The 27,806-nt window shown below is 31.2% G+C and overlaps 2 protein-coding genes across 6 annotated transcripts in view; both read left to right on the top strand.

Moving 5' to 3' along the window:
- Positions 1-1,056: 1,056 nt before the first annotated feature.
- On the top strand, positions 1,057-11,781 carry LOC111039236. 3 transcript variants are annotated; one of them, XM_022322630.1, is made up of 8 exons: positions 1,057-1,302; positions 1,704-1,790; positions 1,961-2,074; positions 8,976-9,057; positions 9,363-9,455; positions 10,544-10,677; positions 11,148-11,248; positions 11,297-11,781. In XM_022322630.1, exons 1-8 carry the CDS (start codon positions 1,173-1,175, stop codon positions 11,375-11,377), a joined length of 822 nt encoding a protein of 273 aa, XP_022178322.1. In that variant the 5' UTR covers positions 1,057-1,172; the 3' UTR covers positions 11,378-11,781. The 3 variants fall into 3 exon arrangements, with proteins under 3 accessions (XP_022178322.1, XP_022178320.1, XP_022178319.1); XM_022322628.1 differs by having other exon boundaries at positions 1,058-1,302; positions 9,330-9,455; positions 11,312-11,781; XM_022322627.1 differs by having other exon boundaries at positions 1,059-1,302; positions 9,330-9,455.
- A 7,584-nt stretch (positions 11,782-19,365) lies between these two features.
- LOC111039207 (four and a half LIM domains protein 2) overlaps positions 19,366-27,806 on the top strand; it is a 94,174-nt gene continuing 85,733 nt past the window's right edge. Inside the window, exon 1 of one of the 3 annotated variants that reach the window (XM_022322581.1) lies at positions 19,366-19,599. Coding sequence is in view for 2 of the 3 variants with exons in the window: in XM_022322586.1 (XP_022178278.1) it covers positions 19,540-19,599 (60 nt within the window). In the remaining variant the exon portion in view is untranslated. Of the gene's footprint in view, positions 19,600-22,378; positions 22,406-27,806 lie in introns of those variants that run through there. The other 2 variants (XM_022322586.1, XM_022322587.1) reach the window with 2 other exon arrangements.

The raw sequence follows: 27,806 nt of genomic DNA, 5'->3' as shown, positions 1-27,806 counted from the left end.
GCAATTCAGAAACCAAAACTCGTTATATCGTCACTTAGTATGTGATATTGTCTATCGGCAATTTATAATGAAAGTAAGCTTATAAACTGTTATGAACGTGCTGTCGACGTAAAATACCCAATAATAGTAATAATAACAATGTACGTAGTACGCACATCGTCCGTGACTGGGTTGCAGAGAATTATTACGGTTTATAATGATATTAATATAAGCAATATAAGTTATATAAATATATATATTTATATTTATAACACATAATATGATAATATACAACGCAATAATAATATATCGTACACGGTGGCTTTGTTTAAAACATTGAATCGATATGCGTAGGTATAGGTTGTGTTTTTAATTATTTTTGTAAACTTTTGATGAGTTCAGCACGATGCCACAGAGTTCTTCCTCTCTCATTCTCTGTCAATTTTTTTTTTATTTATTAAAATAATAATCACGACGATTGTCGTTTTCAAAACGCCTACCTACATTATTGACATTTTGTACATTCAAAGAGAATATTATAAAATATATATAGGTATAGTTCATTTGAAAGGAGCTCAAGCCCGAGTTACATTAGCGGTACTTGTCGCATTGTTCGAGGGCCTATATAGACCCTGACTGCGGACCAAAATAGATTGTGTTGTCCCGTTAGCGGCGACGGGAGACTGTATTTCACGATGGGGTGGTAATGGTTGAGGAGCAGGAGCAGGAGGTGGTGGTTGTGGTGTGAGGAGGGGGGGGGGATGATGGCCTGCCCGAATCGGATGAGGTCGGTACGGTGAGGAGAAAAGTAGGTGGTATGAAATCGCAGTGTCCCACGCGCGCGCGACAGGTGGCGGCCCGGGCGTTTTCTCGTGGGTGGATGAGCGTGAGGGTTAGCCGGGACGCACACTCGGAAATATCGATCGGACGGAAAACCCCTACTCCTCGTACCCTCGACGGTCGAAAAAAAACTGCTCCTCTTCGTCGCCCCCTGTGCCCCGGTGGGTACGGACAACCGCCGCCGCCGCCGCCGTCTAGGAACTCGCCGCCGCTGCCACCGACGACGCCAGCACTGTGTCGTCATCGCGCCGCCGAAACCACCGACAGAACGCAACCGTCTGCACACCGAGAAGAAAGCACTCTGCGTGTGTTCTGCACGTCAAATATAAGTACGGTCGAACTTGCGTGACGTCATGAAGTTGTTTACTTCGTTGGTGTTGTCGGTCACGGTGGCGGTGGCCGTCACCGATGTGGCACACGGGTTGCCTGCCCCCGGCAAGGCGGACGCGGCCAAGATCCAAAAGAACATGGCCAAGAATAAAGGTGAGTTTCGACCACCGACGGCTCACACTCATCCCGCGCCCACGCACTCCTCAGGCCCCCTATCTGACCACTTTTGCGATTCGTATCGCGTGCGAGCACCTATATTATATGATAATATGAGATATTATAATATGGAAGGAAGACGTGCGGTGGCCTGTCGAGTTTCCATTTCACAATAATAATATCGTTATCACAACTGCGCAATATTACAATATTGTTATTGTTGTATTATGTCGTTTAACAACGACAACAACAACGAATGATATTCTGTGCATTCAGTCCCATTTTGAAAAAACCCAAGCACGCCACCGCACGATGTGCGTGTATACTTAACCTGTATTATAATTGTATTTTAATATTATGTGGGTGATAATGACCGAGAGTTTTTTTGTCGTGTACAGCCAAGAAGACGCAGGAAGTACTCCAGTTCGGTAACCAGCAGAACAGACAGGCGGACACCAGAAACTACGCTAGAGCCGAAAAGAGACGTGAGTCGCAACGAACGAAATATTTTATAATAACATACCTACCCTAACAATCGTACCGGAAGTATCGATTGTTGAGGCGACTATACATACAGATATAATATACATGATATGTGTACATGGTTTACGTATACATATTTTTAGTTGTTGTTGTTGTTATTTCCGTTTTTCAGAGGCACCTGATGATCACCACGACCCGGAACCGGTGCCCGAAGTGAACAACGCCCTTGAACACAGTGTCCAGCCTGCCAGACACGACAAGATCACCGACTTCTTTTACAACCCAGGTATATACGATTTGTGATTATTAATATTATTATTATTATATTCACCATCATCGTCTCCACCGACGTTGGTTGTAATGTACTAACATCGCATGTGTCGTACACATTATAAAACGCAGCGCGTCTAAAATATAATATCGCGTGTTTCGGTCGTAATAAATAACACATTATTGTTCTTGAGATCACTGACAGATATACAAACTAATAAAATATTAACTGTAGGTACTGACCTGTTAAACGTAAATTAATGATAATACATTTTTTTTATTATTATTATAGTATGTAATATTTATTATAGTAGTTAAAATATTGTTTAAGTCACTCTTCGGTATAAGATGACTAATAAAGAAAAACAGAGTACATATTTGTATAAAATGTTATTGGCGACAATGTAAAAAAGACAGTTGTACGAACCCAAAGTAATTGGATTGTTACACACACAACACTATGATGCTACTGTCAAATATGTGCACAAATAAATGGCGATTTTTAAATTTCAGTTTACGAAAATAATAAATACGTACAATATAAAACATTATTCATTAAATGTGTATATATTTGTAAATATTTAAATATATATAGAATATAGATACACATTATACATGAATGTGTATAGTATGAAGCGTGTAATGGTTTATGCATGGAATATCAATTTTACATAATTCATCAATGAGAATAATTTTTGAGTAAGTAAGTAGGTACTTACCTAAGTCTAATAAAAAAAAATATCAAACGATGGTATTGCATACAAGAGTATAATATGAATATATAGCAAGTACTGAAGTGCATATACATAAATTCATGACCACAAGTATGTTGGAGGATGAAATCATAATGCGATATAAGGGAGTAAAATGTATTTTGTATTAAAGAAATATTCCTACGCAAAGAAAGGTGAATTGGTTATTGATTTAAAAATATCGAAAGGTTTGTTGGAGAAATTTTAAACTAGAATCATAGAAATAGTCATGCAAATATAGCCTAGATTTGTTTTACATTTGTAAATCTGAATTCGTACAGAGAACTATAATTTTTCCTCTCCTTTCCTAATATTTGTATTGCATTTTGATGTTATGTGTTGCTTCAGCACTGTTTGATCTGCTTCTATAAAATGAATTGTTTATGTAATATTCAATTTATATTCTGAATCCTTTATACCAATGGGATCAAAATTTAATAAACAGATGTATAGCCCTACACATTTCAGGTACTTGGTACGCAATAGCGGGTATGTCAAGACTTAAGACCGTGTTTTATCCAACTAAAAGCAATTCTGTTTCTGTAGGAAAAATTTAAGGAAACGAAAATATTTTTTTCATTAAAAATCATAGGTATTCTATCCTAATTAAATACAAACAAGCATTATTATTTCATGATTTCGTAAGATATTTTGATGTTTTAGACATAATAACCAAATATCCTCTTTAAACCAAAAATATATTAATTTATTATTTCGAGTTTTGTTTAAGTAACTCAGCAAATATTTTAAGAACACAACAATAATGTTTGTTAAAAAATGTAATTAACAACGCAATCGTATATACCTACCTGAAGTGTATTTTGGATGAATTCTCCATCAAAAAATAAAAATCACGAGTGACCTTAAAATCAATTATTTTTAAGTTTTTAATCACCACTTTATAAAAGTATTTTAGTCATTCAAGCGTAAAAATTTCAGGGCAAATTAACTGAAGCCGGTGACAATGTTTTGCAGTTGTTCTTTAAGAACTACAAACTACTTTATCCCAACAAGTTCAATGTACTTTATGGTATCGTTTGTGATCAATTTCAAAAGATAGAACCTCTTTCCCTGCTATTTTAATGTCAGTATCCTACGTTTACAATTAAGAATGTTGCAAAATTCAAGTAATAACATAACTAATTAATCGAATTGTGAGGGTATTTTTAAATACTATATTACAATCGCAATCAATATCCAACGCCTATTTATCTTATTTTAACAATATGAAGACGACGGAATCAAACAAGACAAGGCCTTATATGAACTTCGCGCTTATTTCGGTTTCTACAATAATTAGTAATATTGGATTAAATCCAACTAATATTGAATAATATTTTTGGTTCAAATAAAACAATGACTATAGATACAAGTTCACCACTAATTTATTTAGCTGCAATAAAATGGTCAAATTAGACATTTCAAAAAGTTGTTAGTAAAACGTAATGACAAACAACAAAATACATTAAAATGTCATGTACTCTAATGCGACAAAATATTGTAATCTCTGTAAAGCACATTATCCATAAAATATGGGCATCGTAAACTCTAGTAGACCACTCTCTGAGCCATTGATGCTTACGAAGGAAACCATTTACATCATAATAATATTATAAAATGCCTTTTAAAAAAAAAATTTTACGACCATAATAAAAATTTGTATACAATCGTGAATAAATCGTACATAATATATCAACAGACATTAATATGAACAATTAACTGTACATAATTATAGACTGTTTAAAATTTATTAATTTTATAACAAGAGAGTGTAATTTCATTTATTCATTAAATATTAAATAGTAAATTATACATTTAAACGCATCTTATTTTCATACTTTACTGTTTTTGTATTGTTTTACGGTTAAACTCTAAAGTATAATAGTATATTTTCGTTGTGTTAGAAAAAACGAAACAAATATCCGATAAAATAAAAGGATCTGTAAAAACTCGCTTTAGTGTGTTTTTCAAGCTATTAATGTGGTCAATAAATCAGCCTTGGAAGTATCGAGACAATTAATTAATAATTAACAACGCCCTTTAATAACGAATCAGAATAACCTGGTAACCTATACATTTAAGTAACAGAACATAATAATTGGACAGAATTGAAAGGTCTAAATTCACTCTCAATTTTCCACGCAACATATAACATAGGTAGTAAATAGGTAGGTAATGATTATGATAATGTACTTTTAAGAAGCGGCGATGTGGATAAGTGAGGTATTTTATGAACTATCGTTTTGGAAAACCAATATTCTGTACCGAGTTAAGTTAAAACCAAAGGAAATTACATTTCTTTAAAATGTTTCAATAGTTTTTTAATTGTTGTTATTTCTCGCGCTTCGGAAAAAAAATTCTGAAAAAATCGAAATGTGACCGAAATCATATATTAATTGACTAGATTGGCAAGCTCCTACAATGATAGTTAGTGCTTCTTTTGCAGAACTTTTCTTATAACCAAAAAAGGTCAGAAAAACAAAGTGAATCTATATATATTATATAAAAGTGAAAATGATAATCTTTGGCAACCGCTCATCTAATAGTCATGCGGTTTTTTTTCAATGAAAGTATACATCACGAAAACGATTTTGACATTTTTTTAACCTCTATAGGTTGCTTAAAGGTGGCTCACATATACCATTTTTTTCAGCTCACGAAAAAAAAATATTCTTTTTGTTTACCTAGTTAAATGGTCACCATTTGGTTACATATTATATCACCTACGACTATAATATTAGTACAGATACATTTTTAAATGAAAACAAATCTTTGGCACGAATAACGTGGGGAAGGACAGCTACCTAGTATAAAATATTTAAATTTTTTAAACATACTTATTTTTAACAAAACAATCTACAGAAACTAATTAAACTGGTAAATAATACAAAGGTACAAACTTATAATATATTACTATACACAGAACATTTAAGTTTTAATTTATCATAACATAGATGAAGTTGGGAAATTACGAATTCATTATAGTTATTAATTTTACAGTGAAATTGTGTACTATAATGTAGATTTTACGACTTGTATACTATTGAACATTTTCAATTCGAAAAGTAACTTTGTTATTTTATATTTAGTTACGAAAACATATTAATTTCGAAAAATATGAATATATGCGTTATAACTTATAGCGTTATTGAAAAAAGTGGAATTGTAAAGTCAATAAATTGACATGTGCACATAGTATGATCGATTCGAATGATGGGAAATAAAAAGATAACGGTCAACATAATATATTTGTTCAGCTGCAGACAAATAATTAAAAAAGTTTTTTTATATTTCAACGAAAATAAATTACTCTACTTGGAGTATCTAAACTTCTCTTGATAAGCAAAATAAAAAGCTAATATTTAACAAAAACTCTTCTGTGGACTGTATTTATAATAAAATTTTTGCTATTTTTTTATCATTTTATTCACTTTTATTATATTTGTTAGTTTGATGTTTGTATTTGATTAAATACACATTTTTATCACGATTATCATTTGAAAACAGCCGTTTAGACAGCAGTTCAAAAAGATGCTAATGAAATTTTTAGTTGCCGTAACTCGTGATTTGATATTATTAAAATGTACGCAACACCTAATAATTAAATTTATAAAACAATATGGCATTCATTAAAATTATGTTAAAATATATTTATTAAGGTTTACATAATTTTGTAATCAGGAATGATTCAATGTAAATGTGTTTACTTTACCTCGGAATAAAACCCAATTAAAAACCGTTTGGTAATTTAAAAGTATTTAAGTATCGTTTAATTTTACTTAAAAAAATTCTATGTAGATTTACATAAAACAGTCCTTAACTGTTCTAAAAGTTGGTTAAATAAAAACGCGAAATTTAAAAAAAAGTTATTTCTTTATTAAACATAATACATTAATACCATTATTCTGACGTGTAATTTGAACACATAATATTTTATTTTTTCGTAGGTCTTTTATACTTAATAGTCATGTGGAATTAGGTAAATTATCGGCTCTCGGAAAATGTCAATGACTATAATTATTCGGTGTTTCGATAAAAAAATTATCTTTAAAATTCTATAATTTGCAAGTGTTAATCAACTAACATGCGTTTTTTGTTTATACTTGACACTAACAATATTATAATATTTATACTCCCTATAATGTTCTTGGTATTTATGATCCTAGAAGTTTGTTATAGTTGTAATACTTTGTTAATTACAAGACGTTAATAAATAATAAGCTATTACAGCTTTACGAACTTTCTCACTATTTTAGCTTTAGCTGATCAATTGTATTAAAATTGCATACACAAGGCGCCGTGTTACAAACAATATATAATATAAAAGTATATAATTAATTATTATATTTTTATACTACCAAAATTATGATAATAATTAATAACATTGATAATTTCTTCACATTGTTCTGTCTGTTTCTAGTTTGTCAATTTTAAAAAGATTATTTTACTGTTTAGACTTAATTCTCAAATAGGTCTCATATTTCACAATAATATACTATTTGTAAAGTGCATTTAAAATTATAATTTACCACTTATATCACTTTCTCTGTGCACATGACGCATCGCACTTAAGAGATTTTTCATTTTTCAATCGGGTAAATTTATCATTTATTTATAGCAATCTCGCATCACATATCAATAATGTATAGATAATATTAATAACACTTGTCTGTCACGTGGCTTTAATTGGGTACTGCTTAATAGGCACATCATATGTCATCATTCATCAACTATAAAAAAGGATGTATAATGCCATTTTGATAGTTGATATCTGTCAACGAACTCTTCTCGATGCCATTCTTTAAATGACAAATATTTTCGTTCAACATCAAGTTTAAATTGTAATCCAAAAACGTCAATTTTAGTTTTTAAATTTGAACAAATATTTAATTAAATAATGAAAACTACTACTAACATTCAAGGAACTCGGTATGTCAATGCCGATAAACTTTCAGTTTAAATTGTAATCTATAAACGTCGATTTTAGTTTTTAGATTTGAAAAAATACTTAATTAAATAACGAAAACTACTTCTGACCTTCACCAAACACATTTCGTGAATGACAGCAGTCACCTGCAGCGTTTTTCCGAGTGCTTCGGACTGCTACACAATACGATATAACAATATGAATTATGATTGCATACCGTGGCTATACCGTTGATAGTAAACGTTTAATAAAAGTACCCATATAATCAAATCCTACGGTGCTTAGCATTATATTAAAAATTAACCTACACGTACTCTTGAATGTTACAATACATTATGATACAACAATGATGATATTTTATAAATGTATAATAATTTGCTTTAAGTTCCACAGCTGTAGACACGGAGGCTTGACATAATTATTATTTTAAATTATAAAATTAAAATGAAATTAGATTTGAGTCCAAACAGGAATTACGAATTATTAATTTATAACACAAATCGACAATATAGCATTGTTTACTGTTTTTGTTTTAAGGTAAAAATTTGTTTACCTAAGTATAATCCACACGCATAAAAAAAAATATCTATACCTCAATTATTGATTAAGTAACCGTAATTTTAATAACAAAAATTATTTATTTATTCTATTAATTTAGTAGACAAATAAAAACGAAAATAATTATCACGTTTACGATACGATAATATGAGCGGAGCTCAGTTTTCACATTCAAAAGGCTGTGTACGAATTAAGCATATACTAAAGTGCTTACACACGCTGTAGGTATAATTGACAAGTTTCCCTTTCATAATTAAGGTGTAATTCAAATAATTCAATTGATCTAATAAATAGGTTATAACCTAAAATCCATTCGAAATGTTTTCTAAAAAATTTGAATTATGTAACACTCATTTTTGGTTTGAATAAAAAGTAATGATTTGAGTTCAATGAATGTTAATTTGGAAGGATATATTTTCTCCAATTTTGTTTGGGTAGTTTTTAATTAAAGTCATTCATCTTGCATAATATTGGACTGTATTATTCTAGAACGTTTTCTACAGTGCACAATAAAATTAATGTATATTTTAATAATTTATTATTTATTTTCATTTTACTTTAATTCAAATATAAATTAATGTTACATGATTTCCCTTTTTCTGGTTCAAAATAAATTTAATTTTCATTAACGTGTACCATACATATCCAACTATATTTATATGACAATTTTATTGTTTAAGATTCCTACGGAATTCAATCACTAGATGCCGATGACCGTTATAAAAGGAACGCTTACCATATAGGCTCACCAGTTAAAAGAAGGTAAGAAACAATACCTATAACAATAGCTTAATGACGCAGTTGCATTATTCATTGAACGTCACCATCGTATATTTATGAGGCGATCAATATAATAGGAATGGGAGAGGATTCATGAAAATTGCATTAGACCCAATTGTTATACAACACATTGTTTATAGCAGAGTATAAGTGCTTTCCTATAGCAAAACACGTCCATTTTCTCAATTGAAATTTTAATATTATTAGCGGTTTGTAGTAATTTTTATGTACCTATATAATATTTTGGTAAAAAGTGGTTCTAGAGTATACGGTTCTTATTTGGACAGCGGACGTGCCAAACGCGACTTGCCTTTCGACCCCGAAGAATTGCTGGCGTTGATGTCCATCCTGGAAGCAAATAAGGCTCGAGACAAATCCAGGCATGTAACCAATAACTATTAATGATAACAATTTATTTTTATTTTTATAGTGCATATTTATTGCGCGTGTATTATATGATTAACATTATTATAAAAGGTAACGAATTTCGATTTTATTCGATGATCGTACATTTTAATTTGTTGTCGATTCGCTGCTATTTGAACTTGAACGTTATACTTATTGTGGGATACAAAACATAGTTGCAAGTACCTATTGCAAGTATCAGTTTTAATATAATTCTTGATCAATATTACTCGCATCATAGTTTTCATTGATTATTACAAATTTATAGTGTTTTTGAAAGTTTGAATTTTAATTGAGAGTTGTTGTGAAACAGCCGACAGTAATTTCTGAAACAAATTAAAAATAAATCGTTATTTTGTTGATATAAAATTAGACTTCTGAGAGTTGAGCGTTTTAGTTGCATACGTCATAATTGTACAATTGTATTTATTGCCCGAACAATATAAAGTATAGAACTGTCAAATAATGAACTATCGAGGCCGGGCCCCGGGTGGTCACATTATCTAACTACAATAGAAAACTGCAACATTATCAAGGGACGTCCTTCTTCGACAAATTTGCAAAGCTATGATCAAAAAGATTTACATTATAATATAATTTAGAAAATAATATAGTGTATTGCTAACGTCTGTACCCGATTATTGTTAGTTGTTGTGATACATGCTTCAAATGATTCATGGCCATATCCTGCAGAAATTTGCAATTTTTTTTTCCCAACAACAATATATATTTTATGACGCTTTATGTCTAAAGACCTTGTACAAGGCAACTATAGATACAACTCTACAGTGATATTATAAGTATAACAATATCTAATAAGAAAATATAACTTGTTTTAATAAATAATAAAAAATAAAAACTAAAAGAAACTGTTTGCCACAAAGTCGATTTAAATGTTTTAAGAATATATATGTCCTATAATATGATAGTTTATAATGATTAAATTATAAACCAGCTGCAGGGAGGAGAAAAAAAAATAATTTTAATCACATAATATAAAATTTTTTTAGAATAATATTAATTCATCAAAAATATTATCGATTACTAACACGTATATTTTTAGACGTCCCGCACAAAATTATGTACCAAGTTATGGACAAAATTATGGACAAAGTTACGGACAGAGTTATGGACACGAAACAATTCCGTACGAAGAAAATGAAATACCAGAAGAAGATGACGAAGATGACGTCCAAGGTGAGAGTGTTTAAACACCTTAAATATCACCACGTCTTACTAAATGTTAATCCTAGTGTAATAAATGCATTAAACGTGCGGCCAAAAGTCATATATTACTGTATAATTCGCACGTAGTTACTTTTACTTTCAATGCGTCGTACGATTTTCTCCTTAAATGGGATACCGAGGACACGCGTAACCAGTGTTTTTGCTTAAGTTATTAGCAGCGACCATATTTTGTCCTATTTCCTTTTCCATAGATTATTATCTCATCGCGTATAACTTACCCGATTCGTTAATATATTATTATATTGTGCATAATAATATGTATTTATATAAAAATAATATATTATTATAGTCCATGTCATTTCACAGATTGTATATGCGATCGATTATCATAAATAAATAGTAATTTACTTTATTTATTATAAATAAATAATAAATAATAATAATAATTATTATAATTATATGATTGTTGTGTAATACAGAAGTCTGGGCGGAGCGCCCTGTTGTACTGGCCCCATCGCCGAAAGATTTCTATATCAATGACGAGTTCCAGCGCAAGCAGAGAGCTCAACACGGATCCAAAGTATGATTAAAAAAAAAAAAACAGAATTGAATCCTCACATCTGTGTAGAATAATTATTTTCAGGGTCTAAACCACTACCAAGAGGAACCGCAGTACTATAGATTGTCAGATTTCTACCGTTACTACTAAGCATAATAATAAATATATAATTATAACAATAATAATTATAATATACGAGTACAGCGATGCTGTTTCACTCATCTAGTGGCATTTATATACTTTACCATCATCTCTAATTTATAATTAACTTAACGTTAATGTGTTGTACTACTGAATCAACAAAAATTAATATATATAATATTATAATTACTATACTATTTACCAATATTATATTATATTTATTAAAATTAATATATTATATCAATGCATCAGTATCGAGATATTATGATGCGGATGTAAGTTATATAGAAAAATGTTTAATTGTTTCGAATTTTAAATCTTTTAAAATTAAATTATACGATTTTAGAGTGTATTAGTATTGAATGTGCGCGCGTGCCACTATATATACATATTATACAAATAATTATACACGAGATTTGTATTATGAATTGTGTCCACAACATATTTTATACACATTTCCCTACTCATATGACAGATAACCTATTGCAACTTTACAAAGGTTCATATATCGATTAGATCTGATGAAATTATCTTTTTCCTAGGCATTGTGTGCAAGGTATATTGTCTGAGATTCACGCGTTACTATCTAAACCCTCCGAAAAATCATTAATATTTACTGAAATATATTATGAAATCATCAAATACATGCAACGTCACGTGTGGTTGGCTTCAGTGACATAATAATTAGGACTTTATTATAGAGAAGACTGCAAAATAATAATATAATTAGTGCATTCATAATATTTCGTATTTGGAATATAATTGTTTTACTTGTATTATCATCGTATTCGAACTTAAAATAGTCGTCATTTTCTTATACCCTTTGGCCTTTATACCTCTTTAATTTTATTTCTCAAACCAACCAGCAATTTGTTTACCATCTAATTAATTTGAATACAGATTTTCTTTTTAAATATAATTTTATGTAACGTTTTTAAACATTACAATTTACAATATATAGGTACATTATTCAAATGTATGAAATAATATTCTAAACCTATAATTATTATACACTATACTTAATACAAATTCCACTTTGAGTAGTTTCTGAAACAAATGCCAATTAAAAATTAAGTATAACAGTATAAGTACACTGCATACCAAAAACGGACGTGCACTCTTCGTCGTGATTGCATCATCAGATTCGATTGAAATTCCGAGTATCCGTATAGGGTAAAATAAGTAAGGAATGTGGAAAACGAAAACGAAAATTGAGGATATGTTAATAAATTAAATATTCTAAAGTGTCTTATTCACCCCCACACACAATCAACCAATTATCCATAGTAGAGGACTTATATTTATATTGTACAACAATTATTTTGTTGGTTAAACGTGGAAATTGGTGAACGGAGTGAGCAGGGGGGGGGGGCAAAGTCCTGAAGAATATAATATGTCCAAAGAGAGACCTTGCTGATTCTGAGTATCCCTACAGGACACCATCCCGGTAATACCGGGCTTGAGTTCGTGCAGGGATGTGCAAAAGAACCGATTTTCGTCGATTCGTTACGTGTTCTCTCGCTGAACAGCGTATAGGTATCGTTTTTTAAGTTTTATCTGAGAACTTCCATTCCAAGGCTATAAGAAGAACATAGATAGAACAAAATTGTTATCGAATTCTTCAATAGTAATTCAATACGTCGTGAAGTTGTCTAGGTTAAAGTAATAACAATTCGAGTATATCCAGTTCAAGAATAAAACAACTCAAAAAAGTACTTTTTCAGGAGAGTGATTTAAAAATGCAATGAGTAATTTAGTTTAAGATATTTGGAACAGACTTGGAACTGTTTCGAAAAGGAGAACGAAATTCAACTAATGTTTGATTTTTGTAATAAAAAATGTTGTTGCAATCTTGAACTGGATATTATGACAAGTGTACAAGTGATGATAATATCGTTTCTTCAAATTGATTTTATAATCCACAAGACCACGACCGATAGCGGTTATGACTGTGTTGTGTCTAAATATACAAATAGATTCTTCAACTACCTCCCGGCAACAGCAACAACAATAATATCACTGCGCGCAATAAGTCTCGTTTTGTCGGCTGTAGTTATGTGCAGAGGTATATTTATATATTATATAGGTAGTATAATATTATACATCTAGCGAAACGAGTTAAATTTAGCGTAGAACATTTATATCAACTCATAACTGCTGCATCGCCGCCATATAGTGTATATATTTGATTAACAGGGCGATTATTTTATCCTGGATCCGGTAATATCTCAGGAAGCACGAGGAACTTTTAGTTTACAGAGTAGCTGATACTTATCGCAATAGAAAAATGTTAAATATTATTATATTTTTAAAAGTTTAAATTAAAAATAAAATAGATCAGACTCACTGAGATGATATTTTATATTGCTCGTCTCACAATGAGACAATCATTCTGTATAACATAATATACCGTACAAACCACTCATAAATACTCGTAGTTGGTGCAAAAATAAACGTAGTTAATATACCGCCACAAAAACGATAAGCTAGTAGTAAATATAATAATTGTACGATACTTGTACAGTATCATCTGTTACCACTCGTGCGAGTTTTGTGGGGGCCTGTCGACGATTATTATCTTTCCGCTGTTGGATCATTGGGCGGCGTCTACAGTGTGCTATAATCATAGATTAGAAACGTATTTTGGACTGAAGATGTATGTGATGCTGTGATAAGCCATGTTGGTGACATCAGTTACGTGTCATGACTCAAAATAAAAATGAACTATTAAAGTAAACTTCCGACAATAATAATAATAAAAAGTTATATCATTACACTGTCTGCTGCGATCGCAATCTCTCCGTCGATTTAGCTACGATATTGCCCATAGCAATGTGTACTGACAAGTCTGTTGGACCGGGAGTGTAGGGGCCCGGCTATTATAGGAGCCGTTGTAATGAATTTGTGATTTTTGTAATTTTGAAATTTTGATACTTTGATAGGAATACTTATTTTATATTGAATAAAATTGTATGGGTCTCGCCAGGCGGCCATTAGATATTCACTCGATTTCTTATGTAGCGACATTATTTTGTTGTAACTCAAAAGCAATTAGCTGAGGATACTTGAAAATAACACCACATGTTTATTTTATCACTTCATATATTTGATAAAATTTTCAAAATATTTTGACTCTTTTTGAGCTGTTAACGAACATTTTCAATTTTTAATTTCCTTAGAGTTTTCTGTAAAATAAATATCAGTAAAATTGTATTTGTTGGGTCAAAAAGCTTGAGAATTCAATACAAGGATCCAGATGTATACTTACAATATCAGTTGAAAAATATTAAAAATACATTGGTACGGATTTGTTTTGTAAGTATTTAAAGTTAAAATTTTGATAAAATTTATCAAATTGAAAATGTATAAATTATTTTGCAGTTAAGTATTTATAAAATGTTCACATTTTACAGCTAAAGATGAAATATTTAAAACAATGTTGCACACAAGTAGTAAATTCTGTTACCGAAAAATTTGAAAAATTTATAAACACAGTTTTTTTTTATGGTTATTTTATGATCAAATTTGGGCGAAATTACATATACATATTTAATAACCAGGAATAATGATTTAAGTTATTTTTTTGTAATTTAAAAATATTGTTCGTGAGTACTTACTTGAAAAGTTTAGAGTATATTATTATATTTTACACTCATAATAACTTTTAATATGTAATTTTCTTGGCAAAAATGAATTTAACTTACTATAGTACTATAATGCTTAATAGTAAAATAAATTACTTTAATCATAATAACTTCATCAAGTATACTAAATTACTAAATACTAAGTAATATTATAGGCTGACAGACTGTCTTCGCTGAGAATCGTTTTTCGTGTACAGTGATTTTGTATTATTGAATTCAAATTTAACAACATCCAGCGACTGACCCACTTGTAACCTATTGTGCAGCAGAGAGACATCCATCACTTACCCGCTTTTTGTTTTTATTTCGTAATAATGTAAAAAAAACTACATGATTAAATGAATGAATGTTTTTAGAATTCAAATTTTTCTAAAAAACAGATTTACAAATAAATTGCCTATTTTGAATTTAAAAAAAGTTATATCAGATTTAAAATTTTTATTTTCAGTATTAAAGAATAAAACAGCACGTCATTTGATATTTTTCCTCTATACAAGGAAAATCTATGAATCATAAATATGTTTTTGTTAATGACTTATTAACTTATAAATATAAAGTAGGTAAGTAACCAAAACAACGAAAACCTTATAAAAATTCAGTCAAAAATAAAAAATCTTGTATCCAGCCCAAAACCATATTTATCTTAGTAAAGAATGTTATTAAACGCGTATCACAAAAGTAAATAAATTATATGAAAAAAAAAATTTTAATGTTGAATAAAACAAAAGTTATTATTCATTTGTCAGGTCTTTCTGATACATTCTGTACATTATAATTTATTGTTATTGAACTGGTTGTAACTGTGAGTTATTATTATTATTATTTTTTTTTTTTTGTCATTACCTATTGATGTTTTGTGGAAAACCAAAGACTTTGGTGGATGAAAATTATACACAGCTATGTTTCCGTTCATCGCTAATAATAAAGCGTAATAATATTGTTTTGACATTCGTCTGTCCAAAAAGACCGGATGTTAGGTTTAGTACAATTTTGAAATGTATAGGTAAATGCATAATACGAATGACAAATGCACATTTTCACTAAAAACGTGAAACGCTCCATTTTCTATTTTGTACACATTTTTTTTTCAATTGTGTTTTAGTTTTCCACTATCTTCAGATTCCCTCTAAGTACACTGGTACTCTGTCTTATTTCTGAATATGAGCTTATTATACTTCCACATAAAAATTATAAGAGTTCATTTTTTAAATAAACCATTTTTTTCACACATAAAATAAACTGTTTCCACGCTTATATTAATATTTACAAGTATTACATTTTGTGTGGTAAGAACCATGTTTTCGCGTTAGTCATAAGTCATGACTCATAACGTTCTACATACCTATAACCTATATATTAATTAAATTTGATATTTTTAGATTTATTATTGATCATTATTATTATTATTATTAGAATCATTTGGCATGTCATAGTTGGAGTTTTTGAATTTTAATAGTAAGAGCTAAGATGAACGGAAATACTATAATATTTTGGCAGAAATATTGAACTTGCGACATAATGTCCTCTTCTTTATGGTTACTACACATGAAGCGTATTTTTTTTATGCTGTCTGTTCTTTATACTCCCAAACAATAAATTTAGAATTATAAATAATATTCTTAACTATTTTCGCTTTCTCTATAATTTTAGGCATACTATACGTATTGAACAGAGGACTGTATAATATTGTATTCATTACTAAACACTGTTCACGAAAAAAATAAGCATGCTATAATTATAGTAATAACGAATAACATACACAATTTTATAGAAAAACCGCTAAAAACAAATAACTACTATATTTTTGTTATTTTTTACTTCGTCTCAATAACTCAGTTAAAATGTGTAATATTCAAAGTGCAGTGTGAGCATCGGTGCGAGTGTAATGTTATACATTTATGTCTAATTAACGCGATTTTAATTGCTGTAGAAAGAAGACGAAAAACAGTACACACGGGCGGTAGTTTTGAAATCGTTTAATCGTCGAATACCAACTATGTAATACGATGGCCGTGCGTTAGTAACACGCCATGACGAAGGTCGGGAATACAATTATTAAAGGGAATGGGTTTTTTTTTTTTACTGTGGTCGAGAAAAGACGTAAAAAACAAAAAAAAAATATACTTTTGTCATTCGTCGCTGCTACTGTCGACTACGATGACGACAGCCGCATCGTAAATCACAATTAACTACTTGGCATAATAATATGTTGTTATTATTATTATTACGAGTGTGTTTTAAGTTTTGGAATTTTATTTCCTTCTTCGCCGATTACTGCGTAAGTAGTGTTATGCGAGGACAACACCTAGACCATCACGTGTCAATATTATTAGCGCATTCGATACATAATAATATAATAAAAAACGATATGTGGAGTACCTACAGTTGCTGGTGACACGCGTTGTAGTGTTACCACTTACCCGGCTACACAATATAATACTAAATTATACCACAGATACTATGCTTATACTTCTGAGTATTTACTACACTGACTTTGCATGTATGTGTCTGATCGCTTTTATCTGTATTATAGTATGTTGTAGTAGTACCTACCAACATAGTAGGTATACTAGTTTATAGGAACTATAATATAATATTAGTTCATTGGTCGCTTTCCGTGTCCCTAACGTTTGTGTTCATTATAAATAAGACTGTTTATTTTCTTTATTTTTAGTTTGTTTTATTTTTTCGTATTTTTTTCGTAAATACGAGTTTTATTGTTACTAAAATCAACAATCATTAAAACTACTAAAAATAACCTGAAATAACTATGAACCACCGAGTTTAGCAGAAATATACTATATCAAGGGCGTGGATTTTAATGAATAATGTTTTTTCCCTGAATGCTTACCGTATTACTTTGATTACCTACCAAAAATGAGTTTCAGTATTTAGAATGTGTTGATTCATAATTTTCAATTATTTGGATTTTCTTTTTAAAAATCTTTTTATATACTTGCTTTGTATTGAATTTTTGGTAGTTGTTAAAGAATGTTAATATATTTTATTGTTTTATGAGCAATTTTGAATCATGAGTGAATATCGTAGGATCTTAATAATTTAAATAAATATATGGCTGATGTCCTCGTTGTCAAACCGAAATTCAGTTAAATTGAAATGTATTATATTTCTTTCATTCTTCATCTTTATATTATGGTTTTTAATGCTTTTAATAATTTTAATAAAATATAAGCGAATGTAAAAAATATAATTACTTCTTTTGAAAAATTTTGTTTTTAATGATATAAAATTATGTGAAAAAATATTTTCGAAAAACTTAAGACTTTTCTCAATTATGAGTGGTTGCAATATCTCTTTCATTATTTATCTTTATATGGTTTGTAAATTTTGAATGCTTTTATATTTATAAATGTAGTGGTATAATATTGAGTAGAATAACTTTTTATTGCTGGAAATTCCATATGTAGACCTTTTCATACTTTCATACTTTACATTGGTGTTTTTATTTGAGTCAACAAAATGTAGTCAGTTGACACTTGACAGTCAACAATTTGTTAATGTGTTACAAATTAATTATTATTATCTTGGTATTCATTTTTTTAAATGGAAATTTTAAAATTGTTCTTGTTCCCGTGTTTATTTTTCGCCGATATTCGATACCGCAAATGGTTCAAACCCGTGTATCAAAAATAAATAATGACGACGTCTCGTGATGAATCTGTGAGCTAATACAACCGTATAAGGTGGATAGTGCCAGTTGTAATAATACTGAATACTACAATATGTTCTCTCGTTTGAACGGAAACAATCGTATCATACTTAAAAGTTGATAGTAGATCCCGTATTGTGTTTAGGCCTCTGTGAAAGAATGTCTATACAACATTAAACTGTCAGTTTTATATTCTTAACGACTTCGTGCTTTATTATTACATAGCTGATTAGTTAAATAAATGCATTTCTATAATTTTCCATGAGCGTGTTCTGGTATGTTTTTTTTTATTTTAGCTTTTTAAATTTTATTTGAAGACATTTTTATTTTCTGTTTTTTGACGTTTCAGGACAATTTTTTGTGATATTATTTACCTTATTTAGGTCACGAGTGTAGTTTTTCTAAAGTATTATTACTACTCGCTTTTAATGCATATTCAAATCCGCTTCCTATAGTAATGATTAATGATAACAATTACATTGTTACTACTATATTACTATTTACTATAATATTTTCATAGTATCATGGTGTAGTAGTTGCGGCTCGCAAACCAGACAAACCGGTGTAGTTACGGTGTGAGTGCAGTGTGCGTGCGTGCGCGCGCGATCGGCCGCGAAAGGTGCACACGGTGCGCGCGCGCGCGCGTCGAGTTCGGCCCGGCGCAAACAGTCGGCCGGTCGTCGTGGGACGGTGGTCGTCGCGTTGTGCAACCGGTTCGTGTCGTCGTCGTCGCTCTTAGTTTATCACCCATCATTTCCGATTTTGATAAATATATAATACCGTCGTGGTCGCCGGATTTGACAGGTACACCCACCCCCCTAAAAGTATTGTCGGTCGAACCTTCTGCAGCCCCTGCAATGGATTACCACTACGACGTCATGAACTGCAGGACACCCAAGGAACAGTTCGCCGAAGGGGTAAGTGCATCTTGTCAAATGTATACGCTGCCGACATTTCCACCACCGCAATAACCGACGATGACGACCCGCGAGTAAAAGCGTACAACCGATGTATAGGATTGGCGGCTTACTGAGGAGAATAGTTATTAAATTATAAATCTAACCACCGTGGTCACTGTATTGTGCTATACCATGGCGTGATAACTCGCCTCAAAAAATGTTTATAGTTGATGACTTGATGTCTTATCTATTAATTTAGTATAGTTACCCTCAGGTGGGTTCTTATTATACATAGTTATAATAAATATAATGTTTTTGTTATTATCGCGACTACAGTGCTCGGGTCCTATAGATACTATATAATTTTATTCTACTTACTGTACAGTGTACAGTATACACGCGATATTAATGCGACGGGACTTTCGGCTTTCCGTATAATACCTGCTCGTATATTATGGGTACACTTACTACTTACACCTATTATAACGTCACTATTCACTAGCATAAACAAATTTTATTTTTTAAACACGTTACCTAATAGATGTATACAGGTATATGGTATATATGGTACTGCGATTTTTTTTTGTCATGTTTAAGAACGAACTGTTTTTTTTAACGATCGTCGCGTGAGTCGACATTACACATTATATTGTACAATTTGTATAGCAGTTCTTCACGTCCGGTATTGAACTCTACTCGAGTGCTGGTCAGTGAACTGAACGACCGGTAACGCACGGAGCTCGTACATATTATTATATACCTAACGTCCGAACAATAATAAATAATCCGCCGGACACGCCGTCCGAATCACAGAACACATCGGTCTCTCCTCACCTCAATGCCTATATAACAACAGAACCGTCGAGCGTATGGAGTGCATCATAGTAATAAGATTTTCGGTTTCGCGGGCTCTTGTCTAGGTATGTACTTACGAAGGAAACTAAACAATACAATTGCAGTTTAACGACATCGTTAGATGTAGTAGGTATTATTGTTATTGTAACAGCCGCGTATCGGCGGTAAATGGTTCGTGTGGCGTAGTTTTATTCGTCACGAGACTCGGCGATGCAGATGGTCGAAATTCGGGAAAAAAAACTTTTTGTTCGTATATATAGCCTCCATCGCCGCTCCGTGGCTTGTTTACCCGCGTGATGTAAACACTTTCAGAATTTCCGAGGATTCTAGTCCCCCCACACGACTATATATATGTATATACATATTATACTTGTATAATGTATACGGTGGTTTGAATGTACACCTATATATGGCTATATTACCGTCAACCATACGTGTTTATTATATTATTGTAGTTGTTGTATACTGCATTACTGCAGCCCGCGCACGTCAAAACGCGGTCCGTGTTGGGTGACGTTATACAGCGAGTCTCTATGAACAGTGTGGTGATGGCCCACCGTGATATCCCGTTTTATCATTTAATAACCTGCAACACAGGAAAACGATAAGACACGGCGAGGAGCCCATATTATTATAGTTTATAATATTATGTACATTGTACATGTGTCGAAGCTCATCAACTAGTATATTATTGTGTTCCTTATATAAGTATACAATATTATAACATTTATAGTATATTATATTATATAAATCTAACAAATAAAGTATGAATCTATAAAAACAATAATTAAACATTTAAGTATAACAAACGTATAAATAAATAAATACATTTACGTGATAATAATATTTGGTTTATATTATAAATTCTGATACCTATATAGTTAATACTGGCAACTATCCGTTGGGATTCTTTTACAATCAGAGGGGGCACATGCCCACCTTACACCCCACCAAAATTACGTCACTGAACCCAAAGACACTTAAACGCGTGTGCGCTATAATAGAAGTTATAATAATAATAATATTATAATATTGTAAATGATACGAGAATGACGACGATTCGTAGGGGTCCTCCTCGTCCATGCAGCCGCGCACGCCTTCGGAGTGGCGCGTGGGTAACGCCGCCGACGTGTGTATGCTAGTAATAATATTATGCCGTTTTTAAAAAATATTGTTTTATATACCTGCCTGCAAGTTACAACTATTACAACTATTTTACAACAGCTGTTCACGATAAAAATGAAACGACTGAAATGCGGGTATGATAATATTATATTAGATGTTTATAAATAATTGTCAGTACTTACCTATTACATACAACGGCGAGTTCGACTTTTTTGTCGGTTTTTTTTCCTCGGCGCTGAATTCGCGTTCACGTGAGAAATATAACACTTGCGGAGCGACACGCCCGCTCAGCGATTTCGCCAAAGTCGTTATCAGGTGCCATTTATTATATACCTTTCATTTTACAATAATAAAAATAATTTATAATAAAATAAACGACGTTGACGCGCGCGATGTGCCATCGCGGAATATCGCACCTCGATAACGCCGACGCCGGCGGCGGCAGGGAAAATTCGCGAACACGAACGGGACATTAAAAATAAAACGAATCCGTTAGCACCGTATCCGTCTCCGCGAGCATTCTGTGCGACGATGATATTGTTATATACCAGCCGGTACCAATACGAATATTATACAATACGATAATATTGTATATAGTCAGTCGTGTATCCTCTACGCCCGAGCGGCGCCCCGACTGCGGTATAGGTTCCAGGGAGTGTCGGGAGATACCGCGGTGTAAAACTCAGAAACGAAACGAGTCACCTGTCTACCTATATATTATTATATAACGCGTGTCTCGGGCGATTTTCGTACCACAAACTCTTTGGCCGACAATCGCGAGTGCTGTGTTCGTGTGATCGCTGCTCAAGTTGTTCAGCCACCCGCTCAAGATATGACGGACAAGGTAGGATTGTTTTCTTCACTCTCTCGTTTCGACGACTTATCGTGTACCTACTATGGAGTCGCGGGGGTTCTTATCTCCTCCGTCCGATTTCATTTTGAAATGCATCCAGTGCGACTGGACGTAGGTATTATTATACACTTGGTCGGCCCGTAGACAACGATAGGTAATGTTATATTTACAATAAGATATGATATTATCTAGCCGTTTTCCGTTTTCAAATCGAGGTTTGGCAGAGGTCGCTAGAATCTCGCTTGGACCTATAATTACGTATAGGTACGATAACATAGTTTTTAGCACCTGTGCAAGAGATAAATCTGTATCAGAACTACGTACCTATACGTAGATCAGCAACTACCCATATACGATTTGTTATGAAACGTGCACGTACATGGTATAATAATATGCGATGGGATTTTTCGGGTTAAGGCCGGACGCACTCTCATGTGAGTATGTTGCGGTGGGAGGGGTGGACACGCGCGATCTCCTGACGCCGCCGCTGACCAGACGGTCTGTCGGACCGTATCGGCATTGCACCTCGCGTATTATAAAATATGTATAAAATTATTATCACAATACACGCGTCGTCAGTGTGGTGGGCGTCTGACCTTGAACGGATGAGTTGTACTTCAAATATGTGTGTGTGTGTGTGTGTGTGTGTGTGTGTGTGAGAGCTGGAAAATCGAAACGAATTCATGCACCGGTTGACGATCTCCGTGGTCGTTTCGTGACGTGTTGCAAACGCATACGTCGATGCCTACGTGTTCTGATGAGAAATTCGCACAATTTTTGGAATTATTCTGTATCGTAGGTATTATTATTATCCATTTATACACTAATTATTTTTGAATTCACGTTAGTACTGCTTTACGAATAGTATCTATATGTCTGTAGTCTGTACATAAGTGTATTAAAATATTGTGTATTCGGCGGATTTTATATTATCAATTTATTTTATTAATCATTTAGATTGTTATTTTAACTGTTAAGTCATAGGCATATTGCAGTCTATGTATAGCCATATAGAGATCACGTGGCAATAATATACTTTTGTATATAATATGTATCATGTATATTGTATATATATTATTTATATGTATGTATGATTAAATATGTAATTATAATCTTTACACAATACACACAATACACATAATATGTGTAATGTATATTGTATATATCATGTGTATATTATTTGCGACAAAACATCGAAAAAACCGAAAAACTGCTTTTCGATGTAACGCAACTGCGTATAACGCGTTATGGTGTTCGTGTGAAACGTGGATGATTGTTATGAGCGATCGCAGTGTTCGGTTATCTTTACATGCATTTAGTGTCTTTTTACGCTCTTCGATATCAAGTGTTTACGCTCACTTAAAATATGATAATATTGATAATATGTATTATAATGGTTAATACATTGTATTAAGGTGTTTAAGTATAGAAGTGGTTAACGAAATTTGTTTTTTCTTATTGTCGGTATTTGTATTTCTTTTTTCCATGATTCGGGAGGACGGTATATTATTGTATCAATATTTTCTATGTATATTTTTAAAAAATCATATATAGTTGACCCTTATTACTACAGTACTGCGTCTGATTATTGAAATACTATTATTATATAGGTACTTATTTATTGATAATTTATAATACACATATAAACATTTTATAATATGCAATAACATTAAATCGTTCCACATTTTGACCCAAATGCAAATATAGCCGTTACGTTTGACTGTAATAATATGCTACCTTCAACATTATTTTTTTAAAATTTGATATCGAATATGCATTTCCTTAAATAGTTTGTCAACCAATTAGGTTACTTATTTTAATTTAATAAATAAAATATAATTGATTAGAGGTACCTACGTCCGGTATTCTACGTAAATATTAAAACATATTATATATACATATATATATATATATAAATTAAATATACATCATATACCTACTTGTATATGTATTGAGTTTCAAGATGATTTATTTTTTAATTAAAGTGTTGAGTAATTTAGTAAATAATATCCAATATTTCTACTATCACACAATTTTGATAAGTGAATCTTCACGGGACACTCCAACACATAGTATATAAATATAATGTACATATTTTATTATAATATTATAGGTATCAATCAAATCATTTGGATCAAAATATTTTTTATTATAAATTATTTTTACTCTTTTGACATTTCCTTGAAACGATTATCTGTTGTAGTATTGTATATAATACAGACATGTCTATAGCCTATAGGAACCCGTTTACACGACTGTTATAGTAAACTCCTGAGAAGTAAAAATGTCAGCTATTATTTTCTACATAGGTACATAAGAAGAAAATTAACTGATAATTTGTGATTAACCTAGTCTCGTCGATTATGGAGTCATCGATTTTCATTCCTTCATGATCAAAGAAACAACCAATGGGCAATGAGTATAATCATATCATGTATATTTTTCACTTAAATTTGATATTTAATTGACAAATGTTTATGAGGTACATCATACTATAATCTGTAGATTTTGATAATTCAAAACTCATTTTGTTTCAAATCTTCAAACAACCAAGTGTAGAAAGATTATTAGTAACTATAGTAATAATATAGTTTTTACTATAAAAAAATGTTCAAAAAATTTAATTTTCATTTCATATGTGCCTATTATATAGCCTTATTATACATAGCTAATTTGCTAATTTATGTATATTGCTATATTATTTTTTCTCCGTTTTAATTTTCTCACCTCTCTATACTTATCCCATAAAATATTGTTTTTGCAGGCTTGCAGCATTGACTCTTTAACCTTAGGTTTTACTACCTTACCTAATCCTCAAATGTCCTCTTCACTACACTCAAAAATGTTGCATTGTTGTCTTAAATGATTTAAACTAGATTATATATAACTATCAGGTTATTTTTTATTTCACTCTAACACACATTGAGCCTCTCATATAAAACATTTTCTATAGTTAACCTACTACTCACTTTTTTGAAAAAAATCCAACCTTTTCAATATTCTGTTGTAATTTACTGACAAGTATTCAGGACTATCAGTATATCATGAGAGGGAAGGGTTTAAATAAGGTTCAGTATTATAATGGATATAGAGATAATTAATATGAATTATTGTTTATATTGGTATGTTATGTACCTCAAAATAAGACCACTTCTAAGTCTTAAGACCAGCAATACATTTTTTAGTAACTTATTTTTTCTCATTAAAATTAAAACTAAAACTTATGGGTGGGGTGGTCCTTATGTCAATACCATTGTTGGTTGTTACGTAAGTAGAAGATAATAATATAGAAAATAGTTTTGCGGGAAATAAGCTAAACAACCAAATTGATAAACAATAAAGAAGATAATATTTGTTGTGTCATAGAGTTTTTAGTTTTTGATACCATTAATACAAAAAAAGTTATTATCGGTTTAAATCATTTTTTAAATTTAAATATCTTTTTTATATTAACGGTATATCAAAATAATAAAAACGCTATTACACGCCAAATTCAGTTTCTGAACTATGATGGTCTCCTAATTAATTCTTGTTCGTGTCGAAACTGTCTCTCAAATAATCTATGGCTGTATGATGTCCTCTTAATAAATTACAATAAGATTGCAATTATTATAAAATATTATAAGCTATGTTTTTGAAAAAAGTTTTTTCAACGTCCGTATTAATAATAGTAATATAATAAATATTATAAAATATCCTTAGATAGAGTTAATACTCAAATACTCAATATAGAGGCTGACCACTGACCAGTGACCACCGTCTCCACTCAGAATCGTTTTTAGTGTGTAATGATTTATCACTGAATTTTAATTTAACTAAACCAATACAATGACCTACTCAATGACGAGGTACACTTGAAATCTCTACTACCTATATAAAACAGTACAGTGACTTTCCCGGTTTATACAGTATCGAATAGTGTTTCAACATAATATTAAGATTCAGCATAATATTCATATAGACATTTTACAACATTTTAAATATGTATAAAATTCTTAAAGTTTATTTACCTATAATATTATAATGTTGTAAATGATTTATATAATTTGTATTAAGTGGTCCGTAGAAACGAGTTGGGCTTATAACATTTTCTCGTGATTAATCGTCGACTAAGACATTTGTTTCATATAGTTTTTTATAGTTTATTTTAATATCATCTGCATCTTATATATAAACTCTGTGCATATAGTTGTTCGGTCAAAGTCATGCAACAGCGAACAAGTTAAAATATTTAAATACTTAATATGAGTTATAACTTATACCTAAATTACCACCAGACGGATACTCTGATAAGTGGGAACATAATATAAATACCTCTCCGAAAACAATGGACAATGAGTCATATGTATTTGTGTAAACTCGCGTCCCGAACGAACACAATCTAATAATGGGTGTGTATATAGTATAAAATATTTTATAATATAGAATCCACTGTTTTCTCTGAAAATCTTTTATTATTTTCATTCCTATGCCTACAATATTGTACTTACCTACTTTAGGTATAGTAAATAATTATAATTTTTTATTTTCACTTATGGTATATTTCTCGCCGATGAACAAAACGTGTAACTAATGTGTGCTTATGCGTGTTAAGACTACAATGCCACAACAAAGCTTTACTTAGATTTAAAACAATTTCAATAATGAGTAAATGCATCCATGTCCTATGTAGTTTTTATATGGAATATTATATTTTTAATATTGAGTGTTTCGTTTAACATTTCACTGGGGGCTGAAAATTAAATTAAAATTTTCACCCGGAAGTTTCTTTTATGCTTCAAGTAGTGCAAGTTTTGTCGAGTATAACTTTATGTTTCACAGATACAATGAAAATATCCTGTTTTAAACAAAAAACAATGTTACTAATGGAAAAACAAATTCTACATAAAATTGGCAAAATATGCGCCTTCGGGCATGGCATAATTCATATTTATTTTTTATGTTGACATTGTCGTCGTATAATTTTATTAGTAATTAAAAATAAATGGGAACAAGTGAAACATTGACATACTCGTCAACTGTCTATTAATAATCATAATTCTAAAACACTGTTAGCATATAATAATCGGTGACATTGCGAAAACGCTACGAGGTAGAATATTATAATTCTGTGAATTTTAAACATTGGCCGATGACGCGCTTGAAATGAATTGCGTTTTCAAAATGAGACGTATTTATAGAGACTACCGGGTCGACTATAGAGATAAGCTGCGTAATACGTGCAACGTCTCGGCGAACCTCTGTCAGACTGGACGTGAAGTTTCACTCTTAAGAATTTAAAAAAATTAGTATTAATAGTATTATCCACAAACGTATTAATACGCTTAAAATAATATCCCTTCATCTTTAATAACGATTGTTGTAACTTGAAGTGCACAGTATTTCCAAAGTG

The sequence above is a fragment of the Myzus persicae genome, unplaced genomic scaffold (genome assembly GCF_001856785.1).
Source record: "Myzus persicae strain clone G006 unplaced genomic scaffold, MPER_G0061.0, whole genome shotgun sequence".
NCBI lineage: Eukaryota > Metazoa > Arthropoda > Insecta > Hemiptera > Aphididae > Myzus > Myzus persicae.
The sequence above is the reverse complement of the archived record's forward strand: the minus strand, read 5'-3'. Positions and strand labels throughout refer to the sequence as shown.

Bases quoted from the DNA above. Each gene is read 5' to 3' on its own strand.
- LOC111039236 (XM_022322627.1), top strand. From the start codon at position 1,173: ATGAAGTTGTTTACTTCGTTGGTGTTGTCGGTCACGGTGGCGGTGGCC. The intron at 2,075-8,975 runs GTATATACGATT...TTATTGTTTAAG, and splicing joins CGACTTCTTTTACAACCCAG to ATTCCTACGGAATTCAATCA. The intron at 10,678-11,147 runs GTGAGAGTGTTT...TGTGTAATACAG, and splicing joins TGACGAAGATGACGTCCAAG to AAGTCTGGGCGGAGCGCCCT.